The sequence below is a fragment of the Canis aureus genome, chromosome 12 (genome assembly GCF_053574225.1).
Source record: "Canis aureus isolate CA01 chromosome 12, VMU_Caureus_v.1.0, whole genome shotgun sequence".
NCBI lineage: Eukaryota > Metazoa > Chordata > Mammalia > Carnivora > Canidae > Canis > Canis aureus.
In genome coordinates, this window is record NC_135622.1 from 33,585,840 (window position 1) to 33,599,865 (window position 14,026).

Below are 14,026 nucleotides of genomic sequence, written 5' to 3' on the forward strand. Positions count from 1 at the left end.
CTTTACCCAGGTTATAAAAGTAGATCATGATAATGAGATATAGAAACTAAAGATAAGGGATCCCTGGGTGGCGCAGCGGTTTGGCGCCTGCCTTTGGCCCAGGGCGTGATCCTGGAGATCCGGGATCGAGTCCCACGTCAGGCTCCTGGTGCATGGAGCCTGCTTCTCTCTCTGCCTGTGTCTCTGCCTCTCTCTCTCTCACTGTGTGCCTATCATAAATAAATAAAAATTTAAAAAAAAAAAAAAAAAGAAACTAAAGATAAAAAAAAAAAAAGAAACTAAAGATAAAGGTAATGAAACATTCAGTATAATAGCAAGGAAAAGGTGAGAGTAGTACAATTAATTTATGTACGCCCTAGCTAGTTTATACGTGAGCTACAATGTTATATTATTTATTGTTACATAACAAATTATCCCAAAATTTAGCAGCTTAAAACAATAAGCATTTTTATCTCACATATTCTGAGGGTCAGGAATCCAGTACAACTTAGCTAGGTGGTTCTGGCTTAGGTCTCTTAAGAAGTTACATCAGCTGGGGCTGCAGTCATTTGAAACCTTGGCTGGGCTGGAGGATTTGCTTCTGAGATTACATAACTCTTCACTGAGGCTTCAGTTATGTACCATGTAGACGCTCTTCAGGGCTGCTCAAAGCGTGACTTCTCCAGAAGAAGTAATCCACTAGAGAAAGCCCAAGACAAAAGCCTTATCTTGGAAGTGATATACCATCACTCTGCCATATTCACTTGGTCACATAGACCAACCCTAGTGATGTTGGAAGGTGTTACACAAATTTATAAACACCAGGAGAGCAGGAATCATCATTAGAGGCCATCTTGAAGGCTGGCTTCCAAAAGTACTTTGCCTCAGTTGCTGTCTACCCACCTAAATCCTAAATTAAGATTGCCTCTAATTAATGCTGGGTCACAGTGAAGTAACAAGTTAGATCCTGACTGTAATTTTGTTAATGATTTTTTAATTTTTATTTTATTTTATTTATTTGTTTGTTTGTTTGTTTATTTTACTATGGAAGAGGCTTGGGATTAACAGATTAAGCTTTGATATCCTACCTGGACTGTATTGGGCTTTTTTCAGCCAACAGATTCTTCATTTAAATCTTTGGGTTATAATCACTTTATGGTAGATGATAAAATTAAATGTTTTCCCATGGGGTAGCTTAAAATTATTACATCATTAAGAATTAAGAATATAGAAACAGAGAAACAGATTGTGGCTTTACTTCTTTTCTTTTCTAGTTGGCCAAGTAAAATTTGATCCACCCTTAAGGAAGGAAACAGAACCACATCATGAACTTGTAAGTAGTAGTCTTGAAATGTTAACACTGAAAATCAGTATTTTAATTAGTCTTTGAGATATTGATACTGACTAAAAAAAAATCTAGTTACTGATATTTTTAAAAGCATTTGGGGAAATAAAAAGGTAAGTAATTCTAAAATTTAGAAAAAATAAATCTGTGTTGCTGAGATTGGATATTCTCAAAATTAGGAGAAACTTACTAGTTTTACCATTCTCCAATTAAATGTTTTTAATGCTGGCCTTCCCTCCACCCCCATTTTTGTTTCTCAACTTTTGAGGGGCTTTTTGTGTATGCATTTATTGGGACAAATGCCACCATTTTAAATTAGAATGTTGGACCAGTAAAAGGGCATCTCACTGAATTTATGGGCAGCCTTTTAAGAGTGTAAGCCAGTTTTCTAAACATCAGGGTAGAGTCAAATCTGTTTGGACTAAAACTCAGGAGAGACTAGGCATACATAGTAGATCAAGTCTGTCATTCACAATATTCTTTTCATGATTCTTTTTTGTTAAGATTTTAAATATGCCTGTCCAGATATATGATATTTTTAGATGCAGTCTTAGAAGCAACATGTTTTGCAAATATTTAAGATGATAATATTCTGTGGAAGAACAAAGAATTAGACTTAAAAAACAAAATTAATCCTAATAAAATTAGTTTCTTACAGCTCCAGATTATATGTTTCATTTTTTCTTTCCTATTCAATAATGAGAAGAAAGTAACTGTTAATAAGTACTAAGGATTGAAATGGGAACTTTCCTCTTAAATTTAGTGCCTATTTTAACCCACTTGACTAAAGATACAAAGTGAATCTTTAGCTTTTAAATTATGGAGTTAATCTAGTTCAGTATACCAGCATGGAAGGTTAAACAAAACTTCTTAAAATTATTATTTAAAATACTTAAGCCCAACATTTATGTAGAGGATGGAGGAGATGAAAAACAAAAAGTAGTCTAGTCATGATATTTATAAATGCTAATAGTATTTTGTTAAGGCAGTTTGAGTTTGTTTTTTGTTTTTCTTTTTAAGTTGGCATTGCATGTATTTAAATTCAGTACTAATTTAATAACTGCATCACAGAGCAGAGTTGTTGCATTATTGCTATTTTAGAAGTTCTTTAATATTATTTGACTTGGCATTTGCCTTAATAAAATTATGTTAGCAGGACTTACCTCACTTGTGACAGTTTCCCTTTGTGAATTTGTGGCTTTTAGTCTAAGTGTAAATAACTTGGGTTTTTTGGTCTCTGCTAAACAGCCCGACAGTGATGGTTTTTTGGACAGTTCAGAAGAAATATACTACACTGCAAGATCTAATCTGGTATTTCTCGTCTTCTGATTTTCTTTGTCAGCATTGTTTAGTCTTAATTGTTTTTGGGTGTTTTTTTTTGATCAAATATTTTGTTCAATTTTAATGAACCAGTTTAAGCATTGTTTTATAAGTTCCTGCTATTTAGCAAGCTATATTGATTATAGCCGTTTTTTCCCAAAACAAGTTAAATAGATGTATCAACTCAAATATATTACAATGAAAAATTAAAAACTTTTCCTTTTTTATGAGAAGTATTTAATTTTTTCACTCAAATTTTTAAAATTACATTTTCCTATAAAAATGTTCAGTTTTAATAATGTGACTTATTTTCGTAAACTAGAAATCATCTATATGTATACATCTCCATTCATATATATAACTGTTTTATATATTATGTATATAATTTATGCATATATAATTTAAAAAATAACAGTGAAATCAGTCTCAGGTGAAATTTTAACTTTGTAACATTAGGTAATATCCAGTTTTCTCAGGCCAAAATTTGGATTTTAAAGCCTCCCTGAAGTTATAAATATTAAGGCTGTGTTACCATTAGTTAAAGAAAAAGGGAAATTAACCCTGGTAAATATTAAATAAATAGTACTTTTAGAAGTTGGTATTAAGTAGTCTTTTCTATGTTTATAGCTAGCCAGGATTCCAAGTTGCTTCCATATTTACTCCTGGATTGTACTTTTCTGCCTTTCCTTTGGACTTTTCATTCTCTTTTCTTTCTCTCTGCCTTAACCTACTTCTTTCGCCTCTGGTTGGTTTAAGTGATTATATAAATTCTTAAATCTATGCCCTGTAATATTTGTAGAACATGAAAGAGACTATTTACATACAATTTCTATTTTGAGAAAGTTGCTGTCTTGATGGGCAGAAAATACTTGGACATATAAACTTTCAGCCATGCAGCAAAATATATTGGATTGCCAACAGGTGGTGACCATTGACGATGGCGAGAGGCTAACTATATGTAATAGTGCTGTGGAAATCAGAGAAGAGCTTTTTTGGGTTAATGTGATTATCTGGCTTCTGGAAGAGACTAAGACTGATTTCATTTTAGTGTAGGAACCATGATAGATTCTTCAGGAAGAGAGTGGGCAACTGCCTCCAACGGTTCATGGGAATGAACATCAGCACAGCCCACAGTTTTGAGAGATGGCAGATAAAGAGCTGAAGTCATAGAAATGGTCATACTACTCCTGGAATTATGGAATTAGCTCAGAAGAGGAAGAGTAAAGTCATAAAAGAAGAAGTGACAGATGAAACCATGAGATTGTGTGTGTTCCCTAATTAGGGCCAAAGGAGGAAGGAGTGCCGAAAACTAGTTAACACGATGGGTGATCCCTGTGTTTTGTAGTCAAAGGTAGAACTGACATGGGAGAGAGGGAAGAAACAGTTGAAAAGCTGGAAGAAGTCAGTACATGGACTGTCACAAAAGAAAGAAGGATGCATCAAGTACTAGGGAGGACCAGAAAGTGTAAGGATTGAGAATTAACTGTCCACAAGAGCAAGAAAAATGAAATGTCTGAGGAAAACAGTGATTTTCGGATTAAAGATTTTTTCAGAATTACACATATATAGGCTAGAATGACAATGAAATTTGTTGTGGAAATACCACAGAATCAAAAGTTTAAAGTGACTTATTTATTAATATTGTCTAGAAAAATAACAAACCCAGAAACGTAGTCTTTAGAATTACAGTTAATCTTTTCTGTGCTCTGTGTTTCTGGAACTATCCTCGTAACCTGAATAAGTTATCTCTGCTCTGTTCCCTAGAACTGCTCCCACCCCCAAATCATCAGGAGTTTCTTAGGACAGAGGGTTTTAGGGATAGTTAGATAGTTCTGGCAGAAGAGGGATGAACGACATATTTGTCAGATCCTACAATTTATAAAGTCAACCTTTAAAATTTACCTCTGATGATAATAAAAACTAACATTTATCTACAAGTTTTTAAGCACAAGCCATTCTAAACACTTCAAATTATTAACTTAAAATCCTTACTTTACAAATGAGGGGATTTAAGGTACAATGAAATTGAAATTGGTCTTACCACCCAGCTAAATAATGGCAGAGGTGGGGTTTGATTGAGTCAGCCTGGTTCAGGAATTTAAACCTAAACCACTAGTCCATGTTGCCTCTACCCTACGTCATCAAATCTCTTTCCACGAATACTGAGCTCACACTCGTGATCTCTTTTTTTAATCAACATATACATGTTCCATAGTTATTTTCTTATTGTGATAAAATATACATAACATAAATTTACCATTATAACCATTTTTAAGTGTACAGTAGCATTAAGTTCACTCATATTGTTGTGCAACCATCACCACTATCCATCTCCAGAACATTTTCATCTTCCCACAGTGCAGCTCCTTACCCATCAAACAGTAATTCCTATTCCTCCTTCTTTCCAGTGCCTGGCAACCACTATTCTATTTTCTGTCTCTTTGATGTACCTTATATAAGTGGACTCATACAATATTTGTCCTTCTGTGACTGGCTGCCTTCATTTAGTATAATGTCACAACATCTTTTAAGATTCATCCATGTTGGGCAGCCCGGGTGGCTCAGCAGTTTAGTGCCGCCTTCAGCCCAGGACCTGATCCTAGAGACCCAGGATCGAGTCCCACGTCAGGCTCCCTGCATGGAGCCTGCTTCTCCCTCTGCCTGTCTCTCTCTCTCTCTCTCTCTCTCTCTGTCTCATGAATAAATAAATAAAATCTTTAAAAGATTCATCCATGTTGTAGCATGTGTCAGAATTTCCTTTTTAAGGCTGAATGATGTTCCTCTGTGTCTGTGTGTCTGTACGCACATTTTGTTTGTTCATTTATCTGTCATTGGACAGTTGGATTACTTCCACCTTTTAATTGTTGTGAATAATGCTGCTATGAACATGGATGTGCAATATCTGTAGAGTTTCTACTTCTAGGTCTTCAAGGCATATAACAAGAAGGAGACTTGCTGCATCATGTCATAATTCAACATTTAATTTTTTTTTAAGATTTATTTCTTTATTCATGAGAGATACAGAGAAAGAGAGAGGCAGAGACACAGGAAGAGGGAGAAGTAGGCTCCCCACAGGGAGCCCAACGCAGGACCCGATCCTGGATCCCAGGATAATGCCCTGAGCCAAAGGCAGACACCAATAGCTGAGCCACCCAGGCATCCCACTACATTTAATTTTTAAGGGAAATGCCATGCCACTTTCCATAGCAGCTATGTCCTTTTACAGTTCTACCAGCAATGACAAAGGCTCCAATTTCCCCACATCCTCATCAACACTTGTTATTTTCTTTTTATGTGTGCATGTGTGTAAGAGTGATAATAGCCATCCTAATGGGTATGAAGTGTCCATATCTATTTCAGTTGCCTAATTTCATCAGTCCTAAAACTTTGCCACTGTGAGCAAGATTTCCAACTGTTACAAATACTTGTTGCCACTAGAAACCTGATGAACCCAAAATGTCTGGCATGTCATTTAGTAGGCACTTGGTACCAAGATGACAACTGTAAATCTTTTGGGACCCGGAAGAAACATTTACCCCTTTTCTGTTTGTTTTTAAAGATTTTATTTATTTAGAGTCCCCACACATGTATGCAGAGGAGGGGGCAGAAGGGGAGAGAGGAGAGACTCTTAAGCTGACTCCATGCTGTGCAGCCCATGGGGGGACTCGATCTCATGACCTTGAGATCATGACCTGAGCTGAAACCAACAGTCAGACACTTAACCAACTGAGCTACCCAGGCACCTCAAAACATTTTCCCCTTTAAAGACCTTGTTGCTTAAAATTCCCATATCATCAGTGATTTCTTATTGTTTTAAGGGCCAAGTGCATTCATTTTATAATTTTGTAAATGAATTGAGACTATTATATCTCAAATTTCATTATTACAGTAAAGTGATTTTTTAAAATTAGATAATCATAAAATATGAAACCAGGAGAACAGAGCTTGATTTCTAGAATTGTTAGTAAAACAGATCTGCAAGTTTTACGAAGATGCCAAAGTTAAAAACCTCACCATGATGTAATAATTAAATAGTAAGAATTTTGCTTCTAGAAGAAAACATAGGTAGTAATCTCTTGTTCCCTTAGCAACATTTTTCTAGATAGGTCTCCTGAGGCAAGGGAAACAAAAGCAAAAGTAAATTATTGAGACTACACTGAAATATAAAACTTTGCACAGAGAAGGAAGTCATCAACAAAACGAAAAGTTAACCTATCAAATAGGAGAAGATATTTGTAAATAACATATCCAGTAAGGGGTTAATATCTAAAATATCTAAAAAACTTATATAACTCAACACCAAAAAAACCCAATCTGGTTAAAAAAGGAGCACATTTTCCAAAGACAGCAGATGGCCAAACAGACACATGGAAAGACACTCAGCGTCACTAGTTATTAGGTAAATGAAAATCAAAACCACAATGAGATATCACCTCAGATCTATCAGAATGGCTAGAATCAAAACTCAGGAAATAACAAGTGTTGTCACGGAATTGGAGGAAAAGGAACCCTTGTGCACTGTTAAGTGGAGTTGTAAATTAATGCAGCCACTGTGGAAAACAGTATGGAGGTTCCTGAAAAAAATTAAAAATAGAGATACTATAAAATCCAGTAGTTACACTACTACATTTTCTTTATTTACCCAAAGAAAATGAAAACACTAATTCTAAAAGATATATGGACCCCTCTATGTATTGCAGCATTATTTATAATAGCCAAGACATTGAAACTTAAGTGTTCATAGATAGATGAATGGATGAAGATGTGATACACACACACACACACACACACACACACACACACACACACTGGAATATTACTATTTGGCAATAAAAAAAGGATGAGATCTTTCCATTTGCAAAACCTTGGATGGACCTAGAAGATATGCTACATGAAATAAAGTTAGAGAAAGCCAAATACCATGTGATTTCACTTATATGTGGAATCTCAGAAACAAAGCAAATGAACAGACAAGCCAAAAAGGGGAAAAAACAGACCCATAAATACAGACAACAAGCTGGTGGTTGCCGGAAGAGAGGGGGGTGGGAGATGGGCAAAATGGGTTAAGGAGAGTAGGAGGTATAGGCTTCTAGTTACAGAATGAAATGGCATAGGGAAGTAATAATGTCATGTGGTGACAGATGGTAATTCCAGTTGTGGGGAGATAGTATAAAGAGATTTTAAGTCACTATGTTGTGTACCTGGAAATAATGTAATATGTGTCAACTATACTTCAGTTGGAAAAAAAACTGTAAACATATCCTTAGTCATTTTTATATTATGTGGGAGAATGATAATACTTTGGATATGTTGGTTCATAAAATATATTATTTAGAAAATAGTAAGAGTTTTGCCCATAACTTTAAAAATGGATTTATCTGATGTAAAAGAGCTGTCTTCAGTTAAAAGTTTATATAATCTATTTAACTGATGCCAATTTTTTTCTAACTTACCTAATTTTACTGGATATTTTATCTGATATACCAGTGAAAAATATATTTAAAGTTAATTATATGCAAAATACTATGTTAACTGCTGTGGAGGAACATAAATAATAACAATCTTTTCTCTAAAGAAACTTTTACAGTACACCTGAAAAAGAAAGAATAAAATATTTAAATTATAATTAAAAACATGTCAAAAAGATACACCTATTTGATCATTATTAGTAAACATAACAAAAGTGCTTTAAGATTTCCCCTTAATTAGGTCAAAATTGAATAAAGTCCAAAAATAAATGTGTTCTGGAAAATAAATCGTAAATGCCAATTTTATTTCAAGTTTATTAAATTTTCACATACTAAATTTATGTGGCATAGTTAATCTTCTTACCTAATACATATAAAGACAGTTTCTAAGGAAAATTCATTTCATAACTGCCCAGTGATCGGACATTCTCTGGAATGGCAGACCTACCCTGCTGTTCTTCATTTCCAAGTTCACCAGTGTAAGACTCATGAATAATACTAGTGTTCATCCACTCACTCTGCATGTCCTGACCTCACTGGCTTCTCTTTTTTTAAGAAATTAAATATTTTTGTATTTGTCCACGATTTAGTCCTTTTTTACTTCTGTAAATTACCTATCATTATTAAAAGATAACTTAAAATAACCTTATTTGCATCATAATTTTCTCATTTTTTGATGAGGAAAAAAATTCTCTTGTGCTGTTCTCTTTTTTGTAGGTTAAAATAGATTGCTAAAATAATTTTTCTTTTATGTTTCTGTAGCCAGTTGTATCAGTTCTATTAACTTCCTGCTGTTTATAACTTACCAAGGGGCATATTAAAAAACTCCATAATAAAATTTTTTTGATCATGTATTTTCCTTTTCTGGTGTTCTGTGTTCTGTCCTTTATCTTTTTCAATGCTTTCAGTGCTTCCTCATTCATTAAACCTGAAGTTAGGATTTTTAACCCAAAAAGATACTTTGATCCGGCTAGAGTAACCACTTTTAATTCTGTGTGATCCTGAAGGTTGAATCTGTATGAGGAGGCTGCATGTCTCCAGCCATGTTGCTACTTACTTGACTTTACTGTGTAGTTAAACATTGTCATTCATTAATAAGCTGATGCCTCATTTGTGCTACTAATTTTTTAAATTTCTCTCCTGGCATGTTCAAATGTATTCTTTAGCTTACAAAGGATTGTTGTGTTTTACCATCATCTAGGGTTATCTTGAGTGCTTTTCCAAGCCTAATTTTGGTAGCATTTTTCTTTTTCTTTCTTTTTTTTTTTTTTAAACTAGGGGATTGCTTTTTTTTTTTTATTTATGATAGTCACAGAGAGAGAGGCAGAGACATAGGCAGAGGGAGAAGCAGGCTCCATGCACCGAGAGCCCGATGTGGGATTTGATCCCGGGTCTCCAGGATCGTGCCCTGGGCCAAAGGCAGGCGCTAAACCGCTGCGCCACCCAGGGATCCCAGCATTTTTCTATTATAGAATTGCTTCCAAGTACTTTTTGACAAGCATTTTAGATCAGTCTTCCTTAGGCTCTTCTAAAGATACATAAACAGCTACTAACTTTGCCCAAGTTTTACTTTGCTTCCTTTCCTATTTCTTTCTTTCTTTTTACTTCTTTCAGTTGTTTTTCTTAAATGATTTACTGTCTGAATTCCTGAAATATAATAGGTTCTTCGTAAATAATAGTTGAATTAAATGACAGTACTTATTAGAAGGACTTAGTATAATTCTTTTATTCGATGACCTTCTTCGTACATTGTTTTTGTTCCATGGTTACTAAAAACATAACTTGATTTATGGAGAAGGAATTAATAAAGAATGAGCCCCTTTTAATTTTAGCTTTCCCCTTAGGGCTTGAGACATGGTGCATTTAATCATCAGACTTCTCTCTATCTCCAGCTTTTCCCTGGCCTGAGTGTTATTCTGCATATGAACCTATGTTCAGTTTTCTATTAAAATACTACACTTGTTACTTTAGGTTCTTCTCTTACCTTCCTAAGTACTCTGCTAATCTCATTTGATTTTTTTAAAAAATCCTTGTCATCAACCTGGTGGTTGTTCTGTATCATAAGTGACTGTTCGTACAACAGCCACGTCTGTGTTTATATAACCATGGCCACTCTACAAATGTACAATTTTAGAAGCCATCATTTAATTTAGGGCTTAAGACATTCTGTTGGCTGAAGAGATTGCTGGTATGGTAGAGGTGGTGCAGTTACCTATAGCTGAAGAAAACAAACTTGAATTTGAAAGTGTATTCATTGAGATTAGTACTTCTCTTTACTGAATACCAAAGGTTAAGTGTTCCTGTACAAAGTCATGGCCACGTAAACTGTGCAGCATAATAATTGTGTGGCAGTCTTGTGATAATAGTGCTATCATCCTATTAAGATATATCATTATGAATTAGAACAGGTATCCTTTTTCATTAGAATTTCATCTGATGCCAGTGTGACATTTGACTAATCTTATTTGTTTATGATGTATTTTCTGTCACTGATATGACCATTCATTATACATGAAAGAACAGAAATATTGAAGAAGATGAAATTTGAATCTTGTCTAAACCAGGATTTTTATTTTGTTTTTCATTAGTTATCTTTTTGACAGGTATTGAAGTACTTTAATGTTACAGTGCTTTTCACTTAAGTGTAATGTATTGCTTAGAATCCTCATATTCCTAGGCTTAGTATTGCTTAGAACCCTCATATTCCTAGGCTTAGTATTCCTAGCATTTGTGTATCTTAATGAGGCTGAAGTGTTGGTTGTCTATAGGAAAATAAGCTGTTGGCATTTGAACCAGCAGTTATTTTAAGGGCCTAGTAGTGTGTACTAAGTATTCTAGACTGTGGGCTGTAGGGAAGGAAGAAAGATGGATTTAACAGTATCCCTTTGTTTGAGGAGCTCATAGCCTGGCTCCTATTTTTTTTATGGACTGGTCTAATAAATTAATTAAAAAGACAGTCTAAGTGCTAGAGGAGAACTAAGTATGAAATGCTGTGGAGACATGGAAGAGGTTGCACTTTTCTTCCTGCATAGTCTTAGAAGGCTACCTGAAGGGGAGATATCTTTTGCACTAAATCCTGGTTGTGCATTTGGCAATATCTTGTATAATTAGGAAACACTTTACACTATATTCTAATGAAAATAAAATTCATTTAAAATGTTAAATATTCCCTCTTTATTGTTAAAACCATGCTTGAAATACAGTGACGTAAGAAGGGGAGGAAGGGAAGCTTTACTTTGTATTTTCCATGGTTGTTAGAAAACATTATTTTTCCTCAAGAAGACAGTTGAGGATATATATTGCTAGTCCCTTTGAATTTCAATTCTTAACTCTATACAATCTGTAGCATTCAGTGGAAATGTCTAGTTAAGAAACTACCTTAATGCTTACTTGAAGGTTTGCTACTTAATTCTTTAAAAAATTATTAAAAAATCCTTTAAGTGTAATTTACAACCTTAAATTAGATATGCATATTCATCTATAGAATTTACTTTAAAAGACCATCCTATGCTATATCTTTAAAAAATTATTACCTGCATGAAACAATGGTAGAAATATGTGAATGTTGTGTGTGTGTGTGTGTGTATATACACACACACACACACACACACACACACACATACTTCTTGTACATCTTACATACAAGGTCAAGATTTTTATTGCTTGTTCTCTTCTGTAATCATTTTTCCTTCATTATAGCTTGATATCAAATACCTTGAGCATTTTTCTTTCTAAAACTGACTCTTGCAAATTTTAACTACAAAAGCAATAACCATAAATGAAACTTGCATATATTATTCAAGCAAGTTCCCATGAAAATAAGGAACTTAAATAAATACGTGAACCACAACTACAAACTTCTGACACACTTTATTGTTGGAAGTCCTACTATGCCTTTTTTTTTTTTAAGAACATATAGCAATACAGATTTATTTGCAGTCGGGTTTCTCTTAAAATATATATATTTGTGTATCATTTGTGATATACTACTATTTTGCTAAATATGTAATTTTATACTGTTAGGATCTACAACTAGAATATGGACAAGGACACCAAGGTAGTTACTTTTTGGGTGCAAACAAGTAAGTAAAGTTCTTTTTAAATTAAGTTTAAGTTCAAGAATAATTAAGTTACTTTATATTTTAATATATTTATTATATTATGTATTTATACTTACTGTATATTTTATTATATATAATAAATATATTTAATATATGTATGTTTTAATATTTGCAGAAGTAAATTATATTAGTCTGGTAGATATGTTTTCTAATATGCTTTTAACTTTTCTTCACTGCTACTTTGCTAATCATTTAGTCAGTAATTGTCATAATGGGGACAGTTACCTTAAGGTTTTTATATCAAGCTACTTTGTAGATCTTACTTGTTAGAGGAAATGAAGTACATTCCAACTGAAGACAATATATGTTTCAGGATTTTATTTTATTTTATTTTATTGTTAAAGTTGACCTGTTTATTCCTTATAAAACTTGCTTTGGTACATGTTCCAGGTGTGTTGGCTCTGAAAATAGCTGGAAGTATTCATACTGTGTAGAAATCTTTATCCTGACTTTATAGCCATTGAGATCTTTTCAAAAAGCAGATAATAGTTAAAATGTGTCTAGTGTCTTAAGAATTATCAGTTCATGTAAGAAGTAAATCCAACAATTACTAAGGCCTCTTCTATGCCAGTGACTGTGTGGGTGATGCAGCACTGTGGTGAAAAGGCAGCTTACAAGGTATAATAGTGTTAAGTTGCTCATACTCCTGAGTCACCAAGGTCGGGGGACAGGACTCTGCCCTTCCCAGTAGGTTCTCATTTCCTGAGTTCATGGATAGATTATCATTATAAAATCTAATTTGTAAGGAAATACTATTTAAATTGCCGAAATCTCCCAGCAATATAGATGTTGTTGTGATAATCAGAACAACTCGAAATTTCAACATAGGATTTCACTTAAAAACTAGAGAAATATACGTCCATCCATCCATACTTTAAGTTAAGCAATTGAGAAATGGTGACTAAAGATGAGTAGCTCAAATTTAAAAATAATGCAATATCATGTCTCTCTCCTTTTTTGTTGACGAAGTGTTTAAATACACTATCTTTTCTCAACACAAAGGAAAGATTTTGAATGACAACCTAGAGAAAGGAAGGCATCAGTTTTGATTTAAACTGAACTTGAGTTAAATACAATGAAGTTTTAAAAATTACCTGATTTAGGTTTCCTAAAATAGAAAATAAGCATAAAATTTCCTTAATAGAAAAATGAAATTTTATCTAAATAGGAACTATGTGCTATTTATAATCTGTCCTGATTCATTGATGGACAGTAAAGAAAATTTGTCTTATAGTGGTTAGTAAATAAAAATTCTGAAGTGTTTTTATGTTATTTTTTCTAAATTTAAGGTCACTGGTTTTACGGACCTTGTTGGCAAATTTTGGTATATTTTAAGAGACAATGGATAATTTGGAGAAATTTCATTTATACTTCTTTAGTTCATCTTAAATTTTTAAATTATATACTTGCAGAAATGCAAAAAAAAAAAATATGGCCCATCACTAAATGTTTTTCCAGATTCCTTAGTTCCCATTGTCTAATTGAATTGTTAGACATTTTCATAGTATATAGTTACTTTGGCTAGGTAAAATGTTAATAATTTGCCCAACCTTCGTTTTTTGATTAATTGGATCCCTGCTTAAGGAACTGTATTCTATATAACGAATCACTGGCAAGGTAGGTTGGCCAAAAGTTTGACCTTTGGCTGTGTTTCGTGTAAAGGTATATACATACATGTGACATGAGCATGGATGTAGCACTTCTCTTACTGTACTGATATGTCTGCTTTATTCTTGTGACTAGGCAGTGTTTTAAAACTCACAGGATTTCCTGCTTTCTCCATAGGTGATCAG

General features: G+C 33.7%; 1 protein-coding gene across 6 annotated transcripts in view; it reads left to right on the plus strand.

Moving 5' to 3' along the window:
- MAP4K3 (mitogen-activated protein kinase kinase kinase kinase 3) overlaps positions 1-14,026 on the plus strand; it is a 187,513-nt gene that overhangs the window by 131,013 nt on the left and 42,474 nt on the right. For 3 of the 6 annotated variants that reach the window (XR_013349392.1, XM_077843521.1, XM_077843526.1), the window contains 4 exons: positions 1,254-1,312; positions 2,573-2,635; positions 12,136-12,194; positions 13,818-13,850. Coding sequence is in view for 5 of the 6 variants with exons in the window: in XM_077843521.1 (XP_077699647.1) it covers positions 1,254-1,312; positions 2,573-2,635; positions 12,136-12,194; positions 13,818-13,850 (214 nt within the window). In the remaining variant the exon portion in view is untranslated. The remainder of the gene's footprint in view (positions 1-1,253; positions 1,313-2,572; positions 2,636-12,135; positions 12,195-13,817; positions 13,851-14,026) is intronic. The other 3 variants (XM_077843522.1, XM_077843523.1, XM_077843524.1) reach the window with 3 other exon arrangements.